Source organism: Salvia hispanica, chromosome 2 (genome assembly GCF_023119035.1).
Source record: "Salvia hispanica cultivar TCC Black 2014 chromosome 2, UniMelb_Shisp_WGS_1.0, whole genome shotgun sequence".
Lineage (NCBI taxonomy): Eukaryota > Viridiplantae > Streptophyta > Magnoliopsida > Lamiales > Lamiaceae > Salvia > Salvia hispanica.
In genome coordinates this window covers 16,962,696-16,988,070 of record NC_062966.1, presented here as the reverse complement: position 1 = coordinate 16,988,070, position 25,375 = coordinate 16,962,696, and the positions used below count along the sequence as shown (strand labels likewise).

The window sequence follows — 25,375 nt, the reverse complement described above, 5'->3', positions numbered from 1 at the left end:
CCATATAGGTAATAGGTGTTTGATTGTGATATATTAGTACTTGTGACTAAATATCTAATCCTATATGGTGTTCAATTATTTTTTAGTGAGTAAAGGCTCAAAGTGGTCCTTAACATATGACGATTTTATGATTTTGGTCCAAAACATTATCTTTTGAATTATTTGGTCCTCCACAATTGAAAACAGGCCGGATCAAAATAGCTTTAAAATGCGTTGACCGTCAATTTTTAACGGTGCCGTCCAAAAAGGACTAAATCCGGCCCGTTTTCAATTGTGGAGGATCAAATAATTCAAAAGATAATGTTTTAGACCAAAATCGTAAAATCGTCACGTATTAAGGACCACTTTTGGCCTTTAGTCTTTTTTAGTCAACAGTTCGGCTTGTGATAGTATTCATGCCTCTACTCCATTGCTACCAAAATTATGGAGTATTACTATATCTCATAATTATTCATATCACTTCTACCAATGTGATTAATTTAATCTTAAACGATTCTCATTTTAGTTTATTCTATATTTGTATCTCATCATTATCATATCTAAGTAATTCAGAATGCGCTACCATGAAGTTTAGATGGATTTATTGGTTACATATTATATGGGTTTAGATCATTTACATAACATAAGTGGGCCTGGGCCGCATAAGTTTTATTCCCATCACCTCTCACCCCATTTCAGAACCATAAAATGAGTAGTCATTGTTGATATATTCGCAGAAATTTATTAACATAATTACAAGAGAGCTTTTACTTAACCATGCCTTATTAAAAATGTAATCAATTAAACAGAATATCTTATAAATCAAACCATGCCTTTATATGGGCAATACTGCATAGAGAGGCGTGATATAATAAAATTGATTTTCGATTATACATATCACAAGTCAAGTGCAATTCATTGTTATTGCTATTGCTGTTATTTTCAAATTTTATGCAAGATTTAAGCCTTTTTTTAGAATCAAAGCTTTTAAGATTTTAAGTCGTGATATCTTCGAATTATGTATCTTAAACCTAACGTCCGTTAAATCATAACGTGGGTCGATTGCTTCTTTTCTGGACTTCCGTTACTCCGAACCTCAGGTTCCGGAACTCCGAACGACCATCACTTTTTAAAATTCACTCGGCTTTCATTGTCGATAAATCTCATTCAAGGAAACAATACCTCTCGGAAAAAGTCTGAAATATTGATAGAAATCATCGTAAGGCGGCGACTGAGATTGGAATTTGGAATCGATGGCTGAGCACACCGTCGAGCATGAGAAGCACGAATCTGAATCTCTGATCGATAAGATCACGGAGAAATTGCACGATGCTGATTCGTCGTCATCGGATTCTGACGGCGATAACGACATCAAATCGGCTGCATCCACCGTCAAGTCCAAGATCTATCGCCTGTTCGGCCGCGAAAAGCCCCTTCACAAGGTTCTAGGCGGTGGAAAACGTATGACATTATATTTGGAGTTTTTAGATTGTTTTTTATTACTCTTGTACTCTAAAAACTACTATGTGTTTATTGAAACTGGGGAATTTGTTTATGTTTCTGGAGGGAAGTGTTTAGGTTTCATTACTTTAATTGATGATTTATTTACTTGTGTTTACAACTAAATTTAGGGATTGGATTTTTTGTATTAGTATGAAATAGCGTACATTTGTTTAGTGAGTGAGTGAGAAAAGATGGATGTTATGTTTTCTCTATTGATTCACTTGTTTACAAATGAATTGATATGCCCGATGTAGTTTTCTGTTTTAAGAAATGGATGTTCTATCGAAAAAAGTTCCTGATAACAAGCAAATTTTGAGTGTTATCCTTCGAAGTTAAAATGAGAAGAAATAGGAGCTCTGCTGTAGTTTCTTCTCTTTAGCTAATTGTTTCAGGAAGTGATATTTCCTTGTTCATTTATTTCCAGATCCTCAGATAGCTTTGATACTTGATTATTTGTTCTGTTTATATTCTTACCGAATGTTAACTTCACGATAGTTGAATAACGAATCTGGTTTTGTCTTATGTATCAAACTGTATGCTGGATTAAGAAACAACATGATCTTTTTGCTGCCATTAGGCTGTTCAAATGGAAAACATAATGTGCATTAGTAGATAGTGAGTTTGGTATGTGTGTGTTGGATTTCCTGATAGTGAGTTTGGTATGTGTGTGTTGGATTTCCTTTTGGCTGCATTATTTGTGGAACATATGAACTAAACAAGTATTTGACTGATATGAAGTTAAGATGCCAATCTGACGTATTGTTTCTTCCTATGCACCTGTATTGTTACAAGTCTGTACTTGATTGAATTTTCTTGCAGCTGCTGATATTTTTTTATGGAGGGACAAGAAAGTATCTGCCGGCGTTCTTGGTGTTGCGACAGTGATTTGGGTGCTTTTTGAACTGCTTGAATACCATTTGCTAACGCTAGTGTGCCATATCCTGATTCTTGGTCTAGCAATCGTTTTTCTGTGGTCTAATGCAGCCTCTTTTATCAAAAAGTATGCTTACTGACCAACCTACGAGCACTCATTTTTTGATTTTTAAAAATTTGTGCTCTAGAAAAGGCAACTTACTTCCTCTCTCATGCTTTTCAGATCTCCACCTAGAATCCCTGAAGTTGTTATTCCTGAGGATATTGTATGGGATGTAGCTTCTGCATTCCGGAGTGAAATCAATTTTTCTCTTGCCATCCTCCGAGATGTTGCATCAGGGAAAGATGTGAAGAGCTTCCTTGCAGTATGTTAATCTTATTATTCCCTTAATCATATATGAATGTTTGAGTGATTGGAGTATTGATTCGTATGAAATGTGTGATGATTGATTCACATCTAAGAACTCATTGTTTTTTCGGGGGGTCATGTGCTTTTAGGTGATTGCTGGACTATGGGTTCTTTCTATACTGGGAAGCTGCCTCAACTTCCTCACCTTGTTCTACGTCGGTAAGTGCATGGCTGATTGACCACATTTTCTTAATCGAGTTTTCTCCTTGAGTTACTAATGTTTTTCCCTCCAAAAACAGGTTTCCTTTTGTTGCACTCAGTGCCTCTGCTTTATGAAAAATACGAGGATCAGGTTGACGCTTTTGCAGAGAAAGCTGAGGCAGAGCTGAAGAAACAATACGCTGTGTTCAGTTCCCAGGTCTTGAGTAAAATTCTGAGAGGGCCGTTGAAGGATAAGAAGTTCCTGTAAACCTTTTGGAGGTGTGTTGCTATGTGAAAGTAAATCTGTTGGGTCGCTGTGCTGCTTTGATTGGTTTCACAACTTACTTGGTCTTATAGAACCCATGTTTTCACCAGTTTGTTTTTTTGTGGGTTCCTAATGGAAAAACATGTGCGTTACTATATTAGGCATTTTCTATTGTGTTGCCTCTGCATTATTTAAAATTTCTACGACTTCCAATCGACTATGTGGTATTAATAGTTATCTGTCTAAACTTTATAAAAGGTAGTATAGATTATTCAGATTTTTTATTGCTGTTGTGAATATAGTCAATGAAGGAGATGAAAACAGGTGTTAAAAGGGATATCGAGTAACAAAAAATGCTTTAAAGTTTCTATGTTCTTGATGCATTAACACGACAAAATAAGTGAGATATGGAGTCTCAAAAAAGTCACTAGATGATTCGGTATTTTTACCAGAGGAGTAGATCCTTAGCTAATGTTTGTTTAGAGCAAATACACTAAAAAAGTGGAAATGGAATTTTGATAAATCTGATATTTCATACTACTATTAATTCAAATTCACACAAATGAATAACAAATGGCTAAATCCGCATGGATGTTCTACATATGGCGTTATTTACAGCTACTATATCCAAGCCTACATTTTTCACAAATAAGCATGTAAAAACTACAAAATCCAACACGAACCAAAACATTAAAAATCCCCTGAGGCTGATGCAGACCAAATCCCGTGGTTATCTCAAGCAATTCCAACGTTCGACAAGAACTAAACACCGTTGAATGTTTTGACACGCAAACTTGCGATGCTCTAGAGGAAGTAAGATAGCTGCTCTGTCTTCCTCGAACCCCCCTCTCCGTAGAGATCATTCCATTGCTTAAGCTCAGCCATTACGGAGCCCCCGGAAGCAAAACTAGCAGCAACCTGCACCATCATGGATTAATCATGAAACTTTACATGTCAATATGAAGTTCAGAGCAATGGATCAAACAAATATCGCTAACAAGAAATTGATCATGCTGTCAAGAAATACATTCGTATGGTAAGCGTAGTCACGTTACCTGATTCCTGGCCTGCTTAAAATCTTCCATGTTTAAGGGCCTCAATGATATTGTTTTTTCCTCTTTAGTTTCTTCTTTGGAAGCAGAATCATATTCAGAGCTCTCCTCATCATCTATCTGCTTCTTTTCCTCTTTAGTTTCCTGACCAAGCAAAGCTGTTAGTGGAAACTGATGTATTGAGAGTTAAAAGTTGATCATTTTTGTAAGAAATTGAAGTACCTTATCCTTCTTCTCTCTCTCCTGCTTTATGAGTTCTCTGACTGGTCTATAAGCTGCGGTTACACACAAATTCTGTTTCCAATAGCCATGTTAATGGAAGATAATAAAAAAAACAAACAAATTCGACAACTTCCAAATAGCCAAACAAACCTTAAGATCACTTCCACTGTAGCCTTCTGTCATGACTGCAAGCTCTTTGAAGTCTAGGACTTCCACTTTTTCCTTGGATAGCAGTGTTCTCAATATCATTTCTCGGTTCTCCACTGAAGGTAGGCTGACCATAATTCTGCGCTCGAACCGCCTAATAATGGCTTCATCGAGATCAAATGGTCTATTAGTTGCTGCAAGAACAAGTATCCGCTCCCGAGCCTTTGTCATTAGCCCATCCCAATGTGACATGAACTCGTTCTTGATTTTCCGCATCGCCTCATGCTCTCCCACTCTTGTTCTCTGCCCGAGCATACTGTCTACCTCATCGACAAAGATTATGGTAGGGGAAACCTTGGCTGCAAGCGTGAAGAGAGCTCGGACGTTCTTTTCATCTTCCCCAAACCATTTTGAAGTGATTGTTGACATTGAGACATTTATGAAGCTAGCCCCAGCTTCATTGGCAATGGCCTTTGCCAGCATTGTTTTTCCTGTCCCGGGAGGGCCAAAGAGCAGTATGCCTCTGCAAGGCTTGAGAAGCCCACCGGTGAATAGGTCTGGCCTTCGAAGAGGAAGCATCACCAGCTCCTGAAGTGATTCCTTGATGTCATTCAGAGCTCCAATATCGGCAAATGTCACTCCGATCTCATTTGCAGGGATGACTTCTGGCCTTATCCGCTTCTCGAATTCATTATCTGGAGGTACTTCCTGGCATAAGCACCAAAATAACATACTAGTTAAACGATCATTCCATTAAGGATCAGTGTCGTGATTCGTGTTCAGGACTTACCGGGACCTTAATGGCTGATGCATTCTCAGCATCAGTCTTTGTTGAACCGACTGATTTCTCCGGTGCACTCTTGCTCCCCGGCTTTGCCCCAGGTTTCGATCCAGCAGCATTCTGTCGTTGTTATAAACATGATCCGTTAAACGAGTGGTAATATTACAATATAAAGTTAGGAACACAGAAAAGCAGGATTGAGATAGGAAAAGCCTTGAATAAGTCAGCATTTACCTCCAATTTAAGGGCATCTTTGCCACTCTTCCTCCTCTCTTGGAAAAGGCTTAATCCATGTGCCAGACTGTACCAAATGCAGTGAAGTTAAGAAAACAATATCACAAAATAAGGGACACAATTTATAAAAATGAATAATTTTATTCATATCCAACCTGACTGATGATATGAGAAGCTTCCCATTACGATACCGGGGATCCTTGCTAGACATCAAATGGTATGACAGGGCAGAAACTACGATTTCCTCGATGTAGTTACTGAGGAGCATGGTGTCGGCATGACAGATGGATCCTAAATCATCACACTCTAGATCATTTGCAGCAAGTACCTCAGCAATGTGATTCCTGCTATCCTGAAACTGGATCTTCTTTATATCCTCTTCGAGCTGAGCTTTCCAGCTCGGAAGATTAGTTTCATCTTCCGGGGGTCTGATCTCGATATTGTAAGGGAATAACAGACTAATCCGATCATCAACTATCCTTGATTCCTCGGTAAGGCCCAACATTTGGGAACCGAGTACCAAGATTGATCCTGATAATTTCTTCAACATTCTACTGAACATCTTATATAGTCTAGAAGATTGGAGAAGTAGCCTGTCAACATCCCGGATATACAGAACTATAGAACCAGTTTCAGAAAGTGAAACCAACACCTGCAAATGGCATTCCCTTAATGATGTAGCAAGCCAATATTTGATCACATCAAAGGGATTCTTGAAGCTACCTTATAAAGTGACTGCACAAAAACCTTCTCATCGAAACTCCAGCTGTTCAAGCGTTTAGAAGGAGCTAAGAAAGGGAAAAGGACCAAGTATAAGATGATATGCAAGATACGATGAGAAACTGGACAACATGCTTGAAATTTTTTTGACATAAACTTGCATGTAAAGAATAATAGATGCGATTAGGAGAATGTATACTCAACCTGTACTTGAAGAGTATGACTGTAAACTGATGCTGCTCATATCTGAAGAGACAGAGGAAGCTCTCCGATGCTGTGGAGGTTTTTTGATTTCTTCATTTCAAGAAAATGTTAAGTGTGACACACTGTTAGTTGCTAAAATAGATAGATGTATAAAGAAAACCAAGCATGCATGACTGTTCTAGTATACAGAAAATCTGAGTTCATATTCTATGAATAGAAAATAGCATCATGAATGATCTTGTACCTCTGTCGTCCTCTCTTGAAGGAAGTGCAGAGAACGAACCAAGAAAACTGGTTACTCGTTCAAATGTTACTTCAGAGATGGACCTCTGCAGAGACTACAATAGGAAAACTGGATTTAATTAACATTGGTTGATGGATATTCGATAAACGACGACCATCTTCATGTACACCTATCAATTATCATAAAGTTAATCTAGTCAATAAAACAAGTACTCACAGTCTCTTTATTGATGCTACCGAACTTGCTTTGGATCTGTGGTTGATTGACAAAAACAAGTAAAAACCAGATCAGAGAACGCGTAAGAAAGAACAAATTTCAATGAGATGAACACACCTTAAGCGAAAAGTTGGCCATATCGAGGAGCAGCAACTTGGCATCGAACTGATGAGCTAGCGCCTTAGCAAGCGTTTGCTGGTATGGTTCTGCAAAGCCATAACAGGATAAGAAATGTAAAGGAAAATGAAAATTCGTGAAAAAGCAATGTGTTACCTGCAGGGCCTGAGAGCAATATAGCCCGACTTGCAGGGGACAGATTTCGAGTGTGCTTAGAGACGTCCAAGTGTTTCAGATGAAAATAAGCTGCATTTGTTAACAAGAGACGCGTTCGCTCACTGTCGGATACATCAAGACAGACATTTTGGTTAAGATTTATTAGGAACAATATAATTGTCATACATCTTTGTAGATATGAAGACTTGAACTATGCTAACAAATTTTGGCAGGAAAACAGCAAATTTTATCCCAAAACCAAAATAAAACAGGAAAACATAAACTAAGGCACAGAAAAAGAAAATGCTTATTCTTTCCATGGAAACTAGTATAAAAAAATGATGATTTTGTATAAATTTAACCTGAGATAATATGGAAACTCCTCAAAGGAAACTCCACAGCTCTTTCCATCAACAACCAATCGGAGAAGCTCGAGGTGTATTCCCTCGGGGGTGACGCCTTCGGCGGCGGAGGTCCATCGGCCGAACGTGGAGCCGGAGGCCAGACCGAGGCCGACTCCTACGCCGACGCTCAATGCCGACAACAATACGTGGTTCTGTTCCATAATCACCAACAACCAATACCTATACGTACATAGACGGATATACGTATAGGAAAATGGGCAGAATAACGGAGGGGAAATGCAGATTTTTTGGTTCCGAATGAGACGTTGGTCAATTCCTTTGGTTTGTGATTGTGAATTAATTGACAGGTAAATAGAGCAGGCAATATTGTGAGGATGACGCTATGCTATTGCTATTGCTATTGCTATATATATAGCCAGCTATGAGAGAGAAGCATTCAATAACTAACCAAATTTTGGTCGACTTTACTTTTTTTGACATATTTTTGCCAATATGTCAGAAAAAGGATGTCAGAAAAAGGGGTTAATGTGTTTAGCTACATGGAGAAAAAATCGAGTTTTATTAGGAAAGTATAGTATGAATAAGCAGACTTTATATTATCTTTCTAATTTAAGAAATTTCCCATAGGGGACGACTAATTGACTACAAGATATTGTTATTTCAGGTATTTATTTATATTTCTTAACACGGTTTCTTCATATATACTCCCTCCGTCCCCCATTAGGAGTCACACTTTGACTGAACATGGGTTTTAAAAATTGTAAAGAAAAGTTGGTTGAAAAAGTTAGTGGAATGTATGACCCATTTATTTATATTGGTTTTATAATAAAATATGAGTATATTGAGTTAGTGGAATGTGGGACCTACTTACTATTTATGGTAAAAATAAAGTGTAATTCTTAATTGGAGACGGACCGAAATGGAAAAGTGTGACTCTTAGTCGGGGACGAAGGGAGTATAATGCAGGATTTCTGTGAAATTTGATGAAAACAAATGTTGATGAACGGTTACTATAAGGAAATAAAGAATCTTAGAATATGTATAATGTTAGTACTTCATTATGCACCTATTAATCGTCTTATAGTTAGTCGGTGTGGGTACTAAGAAATTGTTTGACATTATCAATAAATAAAAAAGTAAAAAATTTGTAGAATGTGAACCATACTTATATTTACTGATTTTATAATAATTATAAATAAAATGAATTATTAAAATATGATATTCATTTATTAAAAAAAATTAAATACGACAATTAGTGAAGACCAGAAAAGGATGATAAAATTGAACAAGTAATAGGCACAAGTTGGTATCTACTGAATCCGAGAGCTATGTTAATCTCAATATGTAACGTTTCATTGATGTAATCATATTCTCAGAAATCCCACATAAAGTTTAAGTTGACTAACACCAAATGTTCCCTTATTACAAATAAATAAGTTGTAATACCATCTTTTTTTTGAGTAATTATTCACTGTTTTTAAATTAGTAAAGATATTAATGAAACAAGTGAAATTCAGGCTCTTTTTTCGTCCACCAATCCGTTGGCATTGTCTTCAAATACACCTGGCAGAGTTCTATTGGCTGTCATCTACACCATTCTGACTGTTGTTTGAGATCCGATTGTCGTGAAAAAATGTGACATAGTATATTATTTTATTTAAAGCAAATATTTGCAGACAAATTTTATGGCATGCATTCGTCGGGTCCTTCTAAAATAGGTCCAAGAATAAAATATTCCAACATCATTTTTTTGCCATAAATTAACAATAGATACATGATTTAAGGGAAGAGAAGATTTGAAAAATAAAAAGTCGGCCACGATTATCTTTTTAAAAAGTAATTAAACAAATTCGGTAAATACATTACATGCAATAATCGCAACTAGCTGGGGACAGCAGTCTCTAATACAATATGCATTCACATCATAATTAATCACTTCACCCCTTATCAATTACTAGTACTACATTTTCTGTTATGAAATGTGGACAGTCTCAAAAAAGGGGTGGCCGCACATCCTACGCTTTTTTCTGATACTCCATTTGTCTCACAATATATACTCGAATCATTTATTTTCATTCATTTTTAAAAATTATACTAATAAATAGTTAAAGCGGAGAGATAGTAAAGTAAGAGAGAAAATACAAATGAGAAGACTCTCCTTCAGGGACGGATCTATTTGGAGTTCACAAGGGGCAAATGCCCCACCTAGAAATAATTTATGTATACTACTTTTAATAAGTTAATTTTAATTTTTTTTAAAATATACTTATTTTTGCCCCTTCTCAATGTATTAAAATATCTTTATGTATATTTTTGCCCCATCTATGTAGAATTTCTGGCTCCGTCCCTGCTCTCCTCTATATTATTCTCTTCTTCACTTTAATTATTTATTACTCTCTCCGTCCCCCAAATATTGTCTCACTTTGACCCAACGTGGGTTTTAAGAAATGTAATGAAAAGTAAATTGAAAAAGTTAGTGGAAGATGAGTTCTATTTTTATATATTAGTTTTAATAAAATGTGAGTAGAATTGAGTTAGTGGAATATATACATGGTTCACTGTAAAAAATGGTAAAAAGTAAAATGAGAATTTTTTTTGGGACGGATGAAAATAGAAAAATGGGACAAATTTTTAAGGACGAAGGGAGTATTACTTTTTTAAAACGAGTGCAAAAAAGAAATTACTCAAGTATCGTTAAACGAAGAAAGTAGGTAACCACCCATATATTGTAGTAGTAGTATATTGCATACATGGATCGAAAATGTTCTTTATATACAAACTTTAATAATTAGCTGAAAATAGAAAATTGAGAAGTGGCAATTAGCGTGCAATCTTAGTTCAGTGGGTGGCACACGCTTTATTCTATTATTAATTGTATTTTCCAAGTAATTTACAAAATATCAAACCTCTTAACTATTTCTTTAGTAAATAGGAGTATTGCTCAACCTTTATGAGTCTTTGGGGGAGACTAAAAGTTCATAGTGGTGGAAGTCGGTAAGAAAAGTGGTTCTCCAATATAATTTCGGACTAATTACAAGACTTTTAAAAAAAGCTTGTACTATTAGTTTGGATCGATTATTGGTTCACATCTTTAGCTATAGAACGCTAGTTAAAGCGAGCCCAATAGCAAAATAAACAATTGTGTGTTGCTAGATACGAAAATTCATATAGTATTGGAAACTATTTTAAAAAAATCATCCACCATTTTCCATGAAAAAACAGTTACAAAAATGGTATTAATGTATTGAACTAAAAAAGTAGTTATAGGATTGATTGGTGTAGTAATGGCATGTGCGCAACTTGAGAAATGAGCATAGTTTTTGGTAGGAGTGTATATAAGAGACGCAAACAAGATGGTTTCCTCTTCGATTTGGGTCATGTCAATTGTGATGGTGACAGTCACTCAATTAACTTCTTAGACAACTCTTCTACTTCACCCCAAACCCTCAATTATGCATAAACATCCTTTGCATGGTTGGAAAAGGATGGCTTTTGGCAAAACACTTTGGGTCTCTCTGTGAATACTTTCGATTGGCAGTAACCATCGTTGATTTTATGAGGTGCATTCATAGTATGTCTATGTCTTTCCAAGTGTTTCCCTATGCTAATACTCCCTCTGTCCCAAGATAATAGAGACGCTTTTTTTCGCCCTCATTTTAGAAAAATGTTACAAAATAGTTGAAAAATGATATAAAAACATGATAAGCGAGAACACATTTGACGCAACTCTCTTTCTCAAAATTCACGAACATTTCATTACAATGGAACTGATGGAGACAAGAGCAGCACCCTCCACACACTAGAAAAGCTTAAGGACAAAAAACAAAGAATTAAAAAATAAGTTTATGATGCAAAAGAAAGCAATCCTCAGTTGAGGACATATTATCTTAATCGTTTTCTTTTCTAGGACACTTCAATTTGCATTTCCTAATTTTAGTTGGGACATCAATAATGAAAATGTTTTATAAGCATTGACGGAATATTTATAAACATAAATTAGCCTCCTATTTGAAAATTTCTTAGTCATTTTTGTTTGGCAGTGACAATAAAATCTGGTCTAAAACTTCTTTAATTAGTAATTGGCGGTTAAAGATTTATTTTGTAAATAGGGAGTATTTCTCTTGGCTACTTGCATCCATAGAATTTTCTGGATACTCTTGATTCTTAAAAAATATTTCGCATATCTAAAAAGTTAGAATCTTATAACTAAAAGGAGAAAAAGATGATGACCGAGGACATCACTCAAAATCTACTTTAACAATATTGTTATAAGCGCCACTCAACTTCTCCCATAATTTCTTACGAAACTGCATTAGAAGTATTGTTATTCCTCTTGTGTCACCTAATTAGACCATTTAAAAATAATTTTATTATTTTAAAATACCTATAAATACATGGAAATTCATCTAACAAACTAATACGTACGTATCAATTATTAGGTCACGCCATACATAGAACACCACACTAAAACTCAAAAGTGAAATCTTTTACTACAAAGGAAGTTATAAAAGAGTCTCTTTTCATGTAACTATAATATTTTTTATAATCGTAATATCTTATTTTAAATTTTATGGACAATGATGTTGAAGGAAGTTGACATAAACCGGACCCTCCACCAAATTAGAACTCCAGAAGTTTATTTGCTGCTTTATGGCATATCAATTAACCCCACCAAAGTGTGTGACATGTCGGTTGTAATTTATTTTACTAACAAAAGTTCAACTCCCACCAAAATAAATAAAATACAAACAAATAGTGATATGTAAAACCACAAGATTATTAAAGTAATAATCATGGAATGCAAGACTGTTGTTGTCTCACTTTCTAAATATATGGTTGAGAGGGCTTATTTAGAATCTTATACATCATGTGCCCTTCAATCTATTGTGGATTGTCATGTGTGTGTCTACGTGTATTTGCGTGTGTAAAACCTTATTGCTCCCCCCAAAAAATTGGCTTTATTGATAAGTTTCGTTTCATATAGGTCGAAAATAATCTTCTTTAATATTCTTGATCATTTGGCCTTTCTATATTTGTCCAGATTTATTATAGTATCTGTTTGAGCTCACAAGAAAATTATTACTACTACAGATTTATAAAGACATCAACAGTTAATTAATAGCCCAAAATGGTACCATGAATTTTCGCTTTTAGAAGTTTAACCAATAAAAAAGAAAACATCTGTTTTAATTAAGTGAAACCCATTCTTTGGGCTTAGGTTATCGATTATGGGTAGTGTGCCAGAGTTTTCTTATCCATCCGGTCAATTATTGCGCCGAGGACTCACCTAAAATTAGAAGGTAGTTGACATGTTTGGTAGGGGTAATAACTCATCTAGGATGAAATTTTATGAATAAAATGCCAAGAAACAATGAAACAAACAGTTATTTTTTCTAGTAGTGAGGTTACTTTCCAGCCCACCCCTTCTATTCATGGTGTGTAGTGATTCTATAGCTTTGTTGATGACGGATGTTCCGTTTTTGTTGTTGATGTTTCTATTTACGATGTCCCTCTTGATTTGTTTGTTTGATTGTGTTTGCTCTGTGCTAATATTAGTTCTTGCTAGTTTGTTTTGCATGTTCTAGGTTTAGTACTCTGCTCGCGACCTTTTGAGTGGTTCGAGCTTTTCCTCTTGTTTTACATCAAAAAAGTGAGTCGGACATTACTCTCTAACAAAAATTGGTGGATTTGATTAAATTAATGTTAGGTTTAATTATCAATCAGTTAATATCATTCTATTTAGAAGGATGATATACCTTAATACTCAAAAATATCAAAACTAGGATACTATCTTTTTCCTTTGAAAGATTTTGTACTAGAATTCAAGCTAAGCGCCGAGTAGTGATCTAGGGAAACCATTACTTAACTGCATAACTAGAGAACACGAATTTAGTTCACTACACGAAAGAGTGAACCAAAACGCCATTACAGTGAACTAAATCCTTCACGGAGTAAATACTTCACTAGTATAATATTTTGTTTCACTCCTTATTCTTAAATTCATATTGTCCAGTAAAACGCCCATATAGTTAACTAGATCGTTTTGATCTAATAGCTGAGAATTATTCTCTAGTTATGCACTTAATATTAGTTATACTTTAATCATATGTTTATACTCCTATTTATAGAAGGAAACACAAATTAGAGTGACCCACCCATAGCCAAGTAGGTCAAAAGTTAAAAGCCAGTAAACAACTCTACATCCTTTGTTTTGGGAGAAAACAGTACTCCAAAACAAGTACTCCATTAAAACACACCCTTTTAATTTATCTAATCATAATATATCGTCCTCACTCTTTCAATTTATTTCACATGAACCTAAATCCTTTGTCTTAAATTTTGCTTCATATACAAATACAAGGTTTGCTCTCGCTTTCTTGACCAACTCAAAGCTAAGATGGCTTCTTTCATTTAAATACTAATGCAAATCACATTAGGTATATAAGTTCTGTTAATTAATGACGTGGGCTTAACAAAGACCAGGCATGCATGTTTAATTGCTTATATAGGTGCATATAGCATCTAGCTAGCAATCACCTAACCGTTACCTTTATTGCACACAAGATAAGTGGCTTTAAGCCTAAAAATAATGGAGACCAAATAGTAGAATTAGTAATAGTCTTGACGTTGGATCGGAAATAGCCTGTTCTATAGTTTCGATCCGCAACTGACTTGACAAGGGTTTCACCAGTTCTAACTTTGAATTGAAACCAACAATTTCATTTCAAAATTGTCCGATTTTTCATCCTATATTATTTTGTTATAAATTTCAAGAATTGGAAAATGCCTAATCGTATCCCAATTCCCAACCACCTAATTAAGTCGCTACGGCGGTTATAGTTCAACCCGTTGACCGTGGTTCCGAACAAACCTTGACTGCTGCTCCAGTTCCGATTCTATATACATTTTCTTTGTCCGGATTTATGTGACTACACTTATCAGTAAGTACTTTCATTTTATTTTGAAATGGTTATTCCAATACATGCTGATAGTTAATCGTATAGAATCTAAGACAGAAAGTGCAAACATTTCCAAAAGTGAAAGTTGGCACTTTTTTTGCAAGGACAAAGCCAGAATTAGATAATTTGTCAAGAGAATCTATATATTACTACTCCATTACGTATATTATTATGGGAAGCTTCCTATTGTTAAGAATTAGACAGACAGTCGTGGACAAAATAAGATCTGTTTTCGTGCAAATAATTACATTGATTTGTGCGGTTGCTTTTCAATTGATTTCTCTCAAATGTGAGACCGACATTAATTTAACTTTTTCTGGGCATGTGACAGAAAATTAGGTATTCGATTTGATGCATGGTTTTAGGTCCTCTAACATCACGTCAACGATCATATAATCAAACTCACATCTTTGGGATTAAAAAAAAAAGTTTAATCATTTATATTTTTATGCATCATATTTGTTTCTAACCACTTTCAAGTTTCAAGAATTATGTTTTAGTACTCTTGCTAATCAACTTTTTCTTTGTAATATGTTGAATGATTCACGAGTTTTAACCTTTTTTCCATTGGTTGAATGTGGCTTCGGCAGGTCACAAATCTCTTTCAAGGTTAGGAATGAGTCTATTTCATTTAATTACTGAAAAAGTAAGTATATATTTTAACATTTTGCTGTAAACTTTTAGTATAATATTATTGTCTTGTTTGTTTAAAAAACTATCTTTATGCAGTATGTAAAATCGATCCGTTTTATTTATCTACGGTATTAATAAATTGGAGGTGTTCATCACTGAATTAAGATTGTGAAATCATGGGTGAAGTATAATTCTGTGGTAATGATCGATGATTTATAATTTATAGATGCTTTCCATAGGGATATAGTATGAATTTGCTTTTTTAGTACAGTATACTGTAGCTTTTAGTGCTTTCATAATTCATTACCAAGATGTTGTACTTGGTATAATGAAATTGTAGGCTTTTTTGTTCAAAAATGCAGTCTCGAATTCTAAATTCAATATTTGATTATACAAAAATATTTCAATTTGAAATTGGATTCTAATTCCGTACGTACTTATTACCCAAAATCTCATTTCAATAGTAAATGACTAAATGTACTCCTCTCCGCTATCTCTCCCAAATTTAATCTTAGCATATGTTTTTCACTTTTTTCATTACTTCTTCTTTATATTTTAATTTTATAGTTATATATTTTCATTCTCTTTGAAATAATGTGAATGATTTACTTTTCACTTTTCAATTTTGGGATTATAATTTTATATAAATTAATTAATTTTATCAAATAAATTATTTGAAACTGAACTTAATTTTATATAATTGCTTAACTTTACCAGCTAGATTGATGGATGATTAAATAATCAACTAACTCTGGAGTGATAATATAAAAGATGTATGCTAAAATATTTAATACGATCTATTAATCATGCAAACCAAATATTTGATGAATTGTTTTACCGCTTCAAATAATAATATAGGAATAGAAGATGACATGTTGCAGAGGAAATAATGACTAAGAACAAGAAACATTTAGATAAATAGTGGATTACTTTAAAAAAGATTATTGAATAGCTGAGATCATTTTCGGAGCAACCCATGTGAGATGAGGCCCAATACTATATTGGGCTTAGAAATTAACTCATGGAAATTTTAGAACTCTATAGATGTGTACTGATTCTGATAATCAGAAACTTAATGTGTGTCACACGGTATAAATTGAATAATCGAATGTAATCATATGGAGTACTTTAATTCTGCATGCTCAATAAAATAAATTAGGTTGACGAAATACAAATTAAATAAGCATATAGTGTTACATATATAAAAGTTCGTTTCTACCTCGAGCTTTATATGAGTAAAACAAAGAAAATTAAAATAAGTGGAAGTCGACCCAAATCGGACCACTCATTGATCGTTCAAATTCGGTAGCACATAATACTTGAAAAATATATAGTATCAAAATAATAAAATAATATACTATATTATTTTTAAAATTTTATACTACAATATATTTTTACAACTTGATAATAATATAAACAAGGGCGGTGTATGGGGTTTCGTCTTCGCATGCGAATCCCAACTAAAGCTGGAGTTTTTCATCCGCGCCAAAAATATATAACCAAATCCACCATGTTTGTTTTTTACTTTGGACGCATTTTTGTAACAATCATATTTTTCTTCCATACCAATTATGAAGTTTCTTGGCCCATATTCATTATATTTATTATTCATCAAACAGACAGTCCAACATGGATAGGAACGCCAGCTCTTAATTTGTCCTTACATTTCAAGATGTTATTGCGTTTATAAATCATGAAAAAAAAAATAATGAAATGTGACACCCCTTGATTTAATGCCTAATTTAGTGATTGAAATTCCCATTTTCCGCGTGAATTAGGGGTTTACTGCATGCCAGAAATGGAAAAAACTGAGTTTCGAAGAAATATACTCCAATTTAATAAGGAATGGCGGCGTGCTAAGCTCGTTGTATTTTACGAAACCCCAATTTAATTAAAAAAAATCAAGTGCCTTCAAATTGATGTGGTGGGCGAATATGACTTGATCTAAAAAACACGAGGATAATTAAAATTCATGATATGAATTCGGATATTATTTCAGTATTAATTGTCAAGCTGATCTGTTGTTCACAACATATTTGACTTAATGATGTAGATGTAGTAGAAAATATGACGGTGATCATAATTCATAAAGCAAAGGGCCCTCAGCGACGGTGGGAACATGCCACGATGACTTATAACTTAATAAGTTATCACTTAATTAGCTATAGAATATATGGATTTCTTCATAGGCGTCTGCTTCAATTTGTAGTTTAACATCACTAAGATAATAATGTTTAGTGCTGCTTATTAATACAGCTGTACTAATTTATAGTACAAAACTTTCTATTGAACTAAAAAAGGATTATTGATGGGAATATCCTAGGACAATTAGTTTACGCCGCAGTAGGTAATGGTTGTTTGACCCGAAAACTCTGCTTAATTGATCAAATTGTTTAGAATAATCTGGAGACCTATTTGCTGTAGAGAACCTACGCCGTCCATTTTTCTGACAGCTACACAAAGAATTTAGGTCGTGTTGGCATGTCTATAGTAAAATAATTTGACTACGAAAAATAAATACTCCATCTAAATAAACGCTGTGTTCTAGTAGTATCTTCATTTTTTCCCTTTAAAATAAGCATTTTGATTTGCATTATGAGCTCAGTGTAGTTGGATAAATATGATTTGGTCTGAATAAGGAGTAGGGAGGTTCCGTCTATTTTGTGGTAATTAGCTGTGTTTTTAGTAATAAATGATTTTAGCAATGATGCCAATTAAGACAAAGCTGGTGTGCTTCATATATATAGCTCACCTAATGTTGAACTGATAGTGTGTTTTTCGTGTTGAAAATATGCGTCCTTATCATTGAGCGCAGCTAGCTGTTTTGTTTGCACACGCGGACTCACATCACATTCCACATTAAATTCACAGCATCACTTCGCCTTGTTTCTACTATAGTAGTGCTACAAGATATATTTATATTGGTGTTTGTGTTTGCCAAAATTCAAGAATTAGTTGAGACAAAAGAAGTTGATTAGAGTTAGAGGTATGACGAAGAATGAAGAGCTTCCTTCACTGATCAAAGCCATCAGCGACCATGAAGTAGCTGGTTTTGATGGCGTTGAAGCCCCCCACACATCACTTTCTGTAAGTTGCATCAATCATTTTACTTACTAGTACTACTTTTCTTGTATGCATATATGGTGAAAGATTTTGGCATCGTCAACAACAGGGAATCGAAGCAGCTGAAATCGAGACGCATTCTGTTTCGATCAGCATGCCGCCTTCACCGGTCGAGCACAAAGCAAAGAGAGTTCTGTTCGACGACGACAGCACAAATCTGGCGCCTCCTCCCTCTGCTCCAACCACCATGTTTTACTCTCAACCAATCCCAAAAGCCTCCGCCCTGCACGAGGCCATCACCAACGGAAAATCCGCCCCTCTCCCGCCAAGAATCAACAAGCTCAGAGACAAGAGGTACGACTCCTTCAAGACATGGTCGGGCAAACTCGAGCGGCAGCTCACCAATCTCCGCGGCCGCCCTTGCGAACGAGAGCCCCACCGTGTCGAAATGGGAAGCGTCCCTGTAGACCGATACTTCGACGCCTTAGAGGGCCCTGAACTAGACGTCTTGCGTGTATGTTCATAATCTAATTTCTATCTTAGACTTGTCAGACTTAAAATAAAATGATCTAAAATGTGTGGTTTTATCATCAACAGCCGTCGGAGGAAATACTTCTGCCGGAGGACAAGCTGTGGCCGTTCCTTCTCCGGTTTCCAGTGTCGTCGTTCGGTATCTGCCTGGGAGTGAGCAGCCAAGCCATCATGTGGAAGACGATATCTTCAACCGAATCAACAAGGTTTCTCCACATAAGCCCGCACATAAACCAGGTGTTCTGGTTCATCTCCATCGCGGTGATGGCGGCCGTGGCCGCCATCTACGCGCTAAAGCTCGTCTTCTACTGGGAAGCCGTCCGCCGCGAGTACCACCACCCGATCCGGGTCAACTTCTTCTTCGCGCCGTGGATCGCCCTCCTCTTCCTCGCGATGGGAATCCCGCCGTCGATCAATAAAACGCTGCCGAAACCGCTCTGGTACGTCCTAATGACTCCGATCTTCTGCCTCGAGGTGAAGATCTACGGGCAGTGGATGTCGGGAGGCCAGCGGCGGCTGTCCAAGGTGGCAAACCCCTGCAACCACCTGTCAGTCGTGGGAAACTTCGTGGGCGCATTGCTGGGGGCGTCGATGGGGATAAAAGAAGGGCCTATTTTCTTCTTTGCCATTGGATTGGCTCACTACACTGTTTTGTTTGTCACGCTCTACCAGAGACTTCCCACGAACGAGACGCTTCCCAAAGAGCTTCATCCGGTCTTCTTCCTGTTTGTTGCTGCGCCTAGCGTCGCCTCCATGGCGTGGGCGAAGATGGTCGGCTCCTTCGATTTCGGGTCGCGGATCGCCTACTTCATCGGCATGTTCCTCTATCTCTCCTTGGTATAGTTGTAAAAAACTCGCAGCATTGGGCATGATCATAACAAGTAGAGAGTGGTTGTGGAGTTGGAGTATATGATTAATGTGGTTGGTAAATTTGTTGCAGGCGATCCGAGTGAATTTCTTCAGAGGGATAAGATTCTCGCTGGCGTGGTGGGCGTACACGTTTCCGATGACGGGAGCAGCGATCGCGACCATAAGGTACTCGAGCGCGGTGGATAACGCGGTGACGAAGACGTTTGCGGTGATACTGTGCCTTGTGGCGACGCTTATAGTGGCGGCGCTGCTTGTGGTAACGGTGATCCATGCCTTTATATTAGGGGATTTGTTTCCCAACGACATGGCCATTGCTATAAGCGAGAGGAGGCCCAAATCATCCACCACGCGGAGATGGTACCACAGGCGAGCTGCCAGCTCCGACGCCGCCGTCGACCAGTATCTTAAGTTTTCCGATGCCAAAGACGCCGAGCTGGTGGAGACTCAACCAGCTGGACCCTGAGATGAACACTAATAAACCTTTTGTAAAGTGTGAGGGATTTTTGTCGACCATATAAATGGAATACACTAGATGTTTCATCAAATTCTACATTATGTTTTTAACTAATCTACCATGTGGCTTAACCCTATGAAAAGGCAAAACTTGTCCACAAAACCAACTATAGGATGCATATACCTCAATCAAAATTAATTACTTATAACTAGAGCAGATGGACCATGATCTGCGTCGAGGTGTGTTCTCATATAAATGTTCCAAATTCAATTGAACCAGATAAAATTCCAACAATTCAAACCTAAAACAAATTAAGAATTTAAGTAGTTAGAGACAAATGTAAATAAAATCATCTCAAAGCAAGCATATATGGACTTTAATGGGGCCCTATGGGCTTTGTTCATGGGCCCTTAAAGCGCTTTCTGAACCGCACTTACCGTCGAAGCCGCATTAAACATAAACATGAAAGTGAAATCTCGGTTCTACCCCCTCTAAACCCCCAACCCAACTCAACCCAACTGTTTCAACAGCTTAGAAGCAAGTAGCCACCATTTTTCTCTTTCTTCAATTTCGATACAAACGAGACCAACCAACCCCAACAGGCCAAATTTATAGGCGATTTTTCCAATCTCTCTCTCCATTCATACTCTTTTCTCCATCGCATTGCCTCAAACTCCCCTGCCTCTCTCTTCGAGCTTTTTGCTACGATGGCGCAAGTGGTGGCGACGCGGTCGATCCATGCTTCATTGCTGCCCAATCCTAACTCTAGCTCTCCACAGAGCTGCGCGGAGAAGCTGAAACCGGGCTGCGCCTTCAAAGCGAAGGTTTTGGCTCAAACTGAGAGGAGGAACCGTCGCGGAGCCGTGCATGTCAGTTCCCCGGTCGTGGCCAGGAGATCTGCCACGGAAGTGATTCCGGTGTCTCCTCAAGACCTAACCAAGGTTTGTTCTTATATTATACTCCAGTTTGTGTTGCTTTTTTAAATGGTAAATGCTCGTTTCTTGCTTCTCTTCTTCCTCAAATAGTGAGCATCTGCGCGTCTCCGCAAGTAATTTTGAAGCATTGTATACTTGTGGTGTGTGTTGGATTTATGCGATCCGCCATCACTCGCTTGTACTTGTAGTTAGCTGAACTTAATTTACTTGGTGGAATGTTGGAAGCTACTCATTGTTGCTTGTACTAGTATCTTCAACTTAGTTTGGAATTCACTGTTCCAGTTTTTGAGATACTGATTGAAAGAAGAATTGTTTTCCGCTGGTAGAAATCTGTTTCGTTAAATTGATTTAGTTAAATCTGATTATGCTGTGTTGAAGGCTATGTGTTGCTTTATTATTGGAGATGTTAGAGTTTGTCCATTTAATTTATTTCCTTGAGTAGGCTGCAGTGCAAAATCAGTATTCTCAGCTGATTCCCCAACTCGGTGACACATCTGTGGGAGTGTGGTCTAAGCCCATGGTTAGACGCAAGACAAAGATTGTTTGCACAATTGGCCCCTCGACTGACACTAAGGAAATGATATGGAAGCTGGCTGAGGCTGGTATGAATGTTGCTCGTCTTAATATGTCCCATGGAGACCATGCATCACACCAGAAAGTCATTGATTTGGTTAAAGAATATAATTCCCAAGTGAAGGACAATGTTATTGCCATCATGCTTGACACCAAGGCAAGTTCTCTTCCTTTTGCTTTCAAAATTTCCCTAGTGTGGTAAACATGAATTGATTGTTTGTTCCAATTACAGCTTTGTCAAGTTAGCAGTCACTTGCGGATTTTATTGATAGAAAGCTAGCAGGCTACTAAGCTGTCAGTCCCCCTAACGATAAATACCTTAACTATTAAGAATCTACTATAGTCATATAATTATACAGCCGGAATCTTGAAAAGGTAGGGCTAATTTTTTATGTCCTTTCTCGATTTTTTTTAGCAACGATTACTTCTTTGAGCATTTAACTGGCATGTCACCCTACTAAGTAAGACTCAAATAATAAGTCATGAAAAAGAAAGTTTTGAATTAATTCCTTGTGAAGGTCCCTTTTTTTTTTAGAGATGCCCTCCAAAGGTCGATTGTATCTCACTTTGTTTATTACTTTTACTGACGTGCAATTAAGATCATCTGAGTTCTGCTTGCAGGGTCCTGAGGTTAGAAGTGGTGATTTACCCCAACCAATTAATTTAGTGCCGGGTCAGGAATTTACATTTACAATTCAAAGAGGAGTTGGGACTGCAGATTGTGTTAGTGTCAACTATGATGATTTTGTTAATGATGTAGAAGATGGGGACATGCTTCTCGTTGATGGTACATAATCGTGATTTTTGTATATTGTGATTGACATATTAGGCTATCTATGAACTCTTAAGCTGATGTTGACCACTGCTTGATCATACAGGTGGTATGATGTCATTCTTAGTGAAATCGAAAACTGAAGATTCAGTGAAATGTGAAGTCGTCGATGGAGGAGAACTTAAATCTCGGCGACATCTTAATGTTCGGGGAAAAAGCGCAACACTTCCATCCATTACTGGTTAGATAAAATAGCACATGTATTGAATCATCTGTTATTATTGCTTGTGATTGCCATGTATCATGTTCGATTTTATCCCCTAAGTAATAATCTTCTGGCATTAATCCTACAGACAAAGACTGGGATGATATTAAATTTGGAGTCGACAACAAAGTTGACTTTTATGCTGTGTCGTTTGTCAAGGATGCTGCTGTGGTCCATGAACTAAAGAACTATCTCAAAGGTAAATTTCGAGCTCTTGGTCAGAGAATTGGCCATATAATTATAGTAGTGGTACACTTTAAAAGTCAGTTGTATTTCTGAAATAATAAGTTTTCTCTCTCCTACTTCTAATTCCCCCATCTCTTCTGCAGATGCTGGTGCAGACATTCACGTCATTGTGAAAATTGAAAGTGCAGATTCCATTCCAAACTTACATTCAATCATAACTGCATCCGATGGGGTAATGGAATATAGCTCAATTGCTTTGGGAACGATGATGCAACCAATTTTTGAATTTTGTCGAAGTTACACTTATGCAAATATGTCTAAAGAATTTGATTGTAATTTGGATTCATGCTGTTTGGCAATTATTACCCTTTAAATATGTATGTTTAATGTGGAAAGTCACTCTGGTAAACTAAGGAATTCAAACTGTGTGAGATAAAGTTAATAGTTTCTTTTTTTTTTGTATTTTTTAGGCTATGGTTGCTAGAGGAGATCTTGGTGCTGAGTTGCCAATTGAAGAAGTCCCTTTATTGCAGGTAACTCATGAGATTTTCTGTACAAAATCAGGCCATTGTAGCAATATGTTACAAAATCAATTTATTTCAACTGTAGGAAGAAATTATAAGGATCTGTCAAAGTATGGGAAAAGCAGTCATAGTGGCAACAAATATGCTTGAAAGCATGATTGTACATCCTACTCCTACACGAGCAGAGGTTTCAGATATCGCTATTGCAGTTAGGGAAGGTGCCGATGCAGTTATGCTTTCAGGAGAAACTGCGCATGGGAAGTAAGTAACTTTTCATTGATTATGATATTAGACCACTCATTTGCTTTGCATGATTAAATTAGTTGGGCTTCTGTATTCAGGGATGGATGCAGCTCATAGCTAGCATGGGCAAATGCCCCACCTCAAATTTCATCACATATATATATAATATACATTATAAAATTAATTTGTTGTAATTTCTCACTATTTGCCCCTCTTGAAACTCTTAAATTTTATCTATGTATAATTTTGCCCCTCTTTATATAAATTCCTGGCTCCGTCCCTGTCTGTATTAGGTTATATTAGAGACTTATATTAAAGATAACGGTAACCAATAAACAAATACCCAGGTAATAATATTAGAATTGGAAGCAAAGAAAATATAAGAAAACATGAACTCTCCTGCCCCAAGCACACCGCTGCCAATCTCATTCTTGGATACACTTTATCCTTAACAGGTTCCCTCTAAAAGCTGTCAAGGTCATGCACACAGTCTCGTTGAGGACTGAGGCTACTATAGTTGGTGCACAAACTCCTCCAAATCTAGGATTAGCCTTCAAGGTCAGTCTAGTTACTTCTTAAATTGCTTACAAAATGTTGACCATATAGTCAATGTCTTTTATTGTTTAATCATTATTTTGCAGAATCATATGAGCGAAATGTTTGCATTCCATGCGACGATGATGGCAAACACACTCGGAACTTCAATTGTTGTCTTCACTAGGACAGGCTTCATGGCAGTTCTACTTAGCCATTACCGGCCTTCTGGCACAATATATGCTTTCACAAATGAGTGAGTCACATCATTGTATTGGAACTTAATGTTAGGTGATATCTATATTAAAGTAAAATGATCACCCCTCGGCACTTAAAACATGGTATTAAGCATTGACGATTGCAGCCATAACTTGATTTCATCGTTTTTAATTATGTAACAGTAAGAGAATACAACAGAGATTGGCTTTGTACCAGGGGGTTTGCCCCATACACATAGACTTCTTGGAAGATGCTGATGAGACATTTGCAAATGCATTGGATTTACTGCAGGTGGAGTTTCATCTGTTCTTTAGCTTGACTTTTAACTTCTTCTTAAGTTATTATATGATGCATTATCTCATAATGTTAGATATTGTCAGCTTGTAGATTTTGCATTATCTTGGTCTTGCATCAAAATCTAGCTCTTTTGGTTCCTCTTTACTAGCATACGAAAAGGATAACATGTCTTGTCCTACTTTTTATCTCCTATAGAAGCAAGGAATGGTGAAACGAGGTGAGGAGATTGCTCTTGTACAAAGTGGGAAACAGCCGATCTGGCGGTTCCAGTCCACCCATAATATTCAAGTTAGGAAGGTGTAGTGAGGAAAGGGGAGATTGAAGATTCATCTTAGCAAGGATCCAACTGGAGGAATCACCGTTCCACGGGTAACCTTGATGAAGCAACTGCTATTCAGCTAGGTCATATCGTTGGGGGTTTATATTTCTATTTTCATGTGACTTTAAGCTGGGAAATTAGACTTGTTATCTGTATTACTATTGTAGCAGTGAAGAGTTGCAGGAAGTTTTTCTCACTCTGTATCTGTTCAATCAATGATTTAGTTGTCCGTTTGTCGAAGTTGATCTCTGCTCTTCACGGTTTTCAGCTGAGAAAATAGGAGTACTGACATTTTTTCCCACCTTATGTGAATAAATAATTATGTAACAAGTGTAAGAGGTTAATTAGTTATCGAATAGAAAATCAATCG

General features: G+C 36.6%; 4 protein-coding genes across 5 annotated transcripts; 3 read left to right on the top strand and 1 right to left on the bottom strand.

Moving 5' to 3' along the window:
* The first annotated feature begins 1,127 nt into the window (after positions 1-1,127).
* On the top strand, positions 1,128-3,351 carry LOC125207545 (reticulon-like protein B2). Its single transcript, XM_048106930.1, has 5 exons — positions 1,128-1,440; positions 2,302-2,482; positions 2,579-2,720; positions 2,854-2,923; positions 3,004-3,351. Exons 1-5 carry the CDS (start codon positions 1,233-1,235, stop codon positions 3,171-3,173), a joined length of 771 nt encoding a protein of 256 aa, XP_047962887.1. The 5' UTR covers positions 1,128-1,232; the 3' UTR covers positions 3,174-3,351.
* Positions 3,352-3,713: 362 nt separating this feature from the next.
* Positions 3,714-8,001, bottom strand: LOC125203962. Its single transcript, XM_048102492.1, has 14 exons — positions 7,626-8,001; positions 7,264-7,385; positions 7,108-7,196; positions 6,991-7,026; positions 6,775-6,868; positions 6,531-6,620; positions 6,330-6,394; positions 5,762-6,258; positions 5,607-5,673; positions 5,382-5,492; positions 4,595-5,299; positions 4,445-4,516; positions 4,226-4,366; positions 3,714-4,088 (listed from the first exon to the last, which is right to left on the bottom strand). Exons 1-14 carry the CDS (start codon positions 7,826-7,828, stop codon positions 3,975-3,977), a joined length of 2,406 nt encoding a protein of 801 aa, XP_047958449.1. The 5' UTR covers positions 7,829-8,001; the 3' UTR covers positions 3,714-3,974.
* Positions 8,002-17,988: 9,987 nt separating this feature from the next.
* On the top strand, positions 17,989-20,248 carry LOC125204086 (S-type anion channel SLAH3-like). 2 transcript variants are annotated; one of them, XM_048102634.1, is made up of 4 exons: positions 17,989-18,307; positions 18,393-18,797; positions 18,881-19,628; positions 19,755-20,008. In XM_048102634.1, the coding sequence occupies exons 1-4, from the start codon at positions 18,209-18,211 to the stop codon at positions 19,868-19,870; spliced, it is 1,368 nt and encodes a 455-aa protein (XP_047958591.1). In that variant the 5' UTR covers positions 17,989-18,208; the 3' UTR covers positions 19,871-20,008. The 2 variants fall into 2 exon arrangements, with proteins under 2 accessions (XP_047958591.1, XP_047958590.1); XM_048102633.1 differs by having other exon boundaries at positions 17,995-18,307; positions 18,881-19,651; positions 19,755-20,248.
* Positions 20,249-20,673: 425 nt separating this feature from the next.
* Positions 20,674-25,245, top strand: LOC125208465 (plastidial pyruvate kinase 2-like). Its single transcript, XM_048108091.1, has 12 exons — positions 20,674-21,079; positions 21,516-21,803; positions 22,268-22,433; positions 22,525-22,659; positions 22,772-22,882; positions 23,013-23,101; positions 23,340-23,402; positions 23,479-23,654; positions 24,092-24,194; positions 24,278-24,426; positions 24,572-24,680; positions 24,882-25,245. Exons 1-12 carry the CDS (start codon positions 20,846-20,848, stop codon positions 24,987-24,989), a joined length of 1,731 nt encoding a protein of 576 aa, XP_047964048.1. The 5' UTR covers positions 20,674-20,845; the 3' UTR covers positions 24,990-25,245.
* The last annotated feature ends 130 nt before the right edge of the window (positions 25,246-25,375 follow it).

Excerpts from the sequence above, each read along its gene's own strand:
- LOC125204086 (XM_048102633.1), top strand. The coding sequence starts at position 18,209 with ATGACGAAGAATGAAGAGCTTCCTTCACTGATCAAAGCCATCAGCGAC. Across the intron at positions 18,308-18,392 it reads CCCCCCACACATCACTTTCT|GGAATCGAAGCAGCTGAAAT; the intron begins GTAAGTTGCATC and ends CGTCAACAACAG. Across the intron at positions 18,798-18,880 it reads CTGAACTAGACGTCTTGCGT|CCGTCGGAGGAAATACTTCT; the intron begins GTATGTTCATAA and ends TATCATCAACAG.
- LOC125207545 (XM_048106930.1), top strand. The coding sequence starts at position 1,233 with ATGGCTGAGCACACCGTCGAGCATGAGAAGCACGAATCTGAATCTCTG. Across the intron at positions 2,483-2,578 it reads GCAGCCTCTTTTATCAAAAA|ATCTCCACCTAGAATCCCTG; the intron begins GTATGCTTACTG and ends CATGCTTTTCAG. Across the intron at positions 2,924-3,003 it reads CCTCACCTTGTTCTACGTCG|GTTTCCTTTTGTTGCACTCA; the intron begins GTAAGTGCATGG and ends CTCCAAAAACAG.
- LOC125208465 (XM_048108091.1), top strand. The coding sequence starts at position 20,846 with ATGGCGCAAGTGGTGGCGACGCGGTCGATCCATGCTTCATTGCTGCCC. Across the intron at positions 21,804-22,267 it reads CCATCATGCTTGACACCAAG|GGTCCTGAGGTTAGAAGTGG; the intron begins GCAAGTTCTCTT and ends TTCTGCTTGCAG. Across the intron at positions 22,434-22,524 it reads GGACATGCTTCTCGTTGATG|GTGGTATGATGTCATTCTTA; the intron begins GTACATAATCGT and ends TTGATCATACAG.
- LOC125203962 (XM_048102492.1), bottom strand. The coding sequence starts at position 7,828 with ATGGAACAGAACCACGTATTGTTGTCGGCATTGAGCGTCGGCGTAGGA. Across the intron at positions 6,869-6,990 it reads GTAGCATCAATAAAGAGACT|TCTCTGCAGAGGTCCATCTC; the intron begins GTGAGTACTTGT and ends TTCCTATTGTAG. Across the intron at positions 6,395-6,530 it reads GTCATACTCTTCAAGTACAG|CTCCTTCTAAACGCTTGAAC; the intron begins GTTGAGTATACA and ends TCCCTTTCTTAG.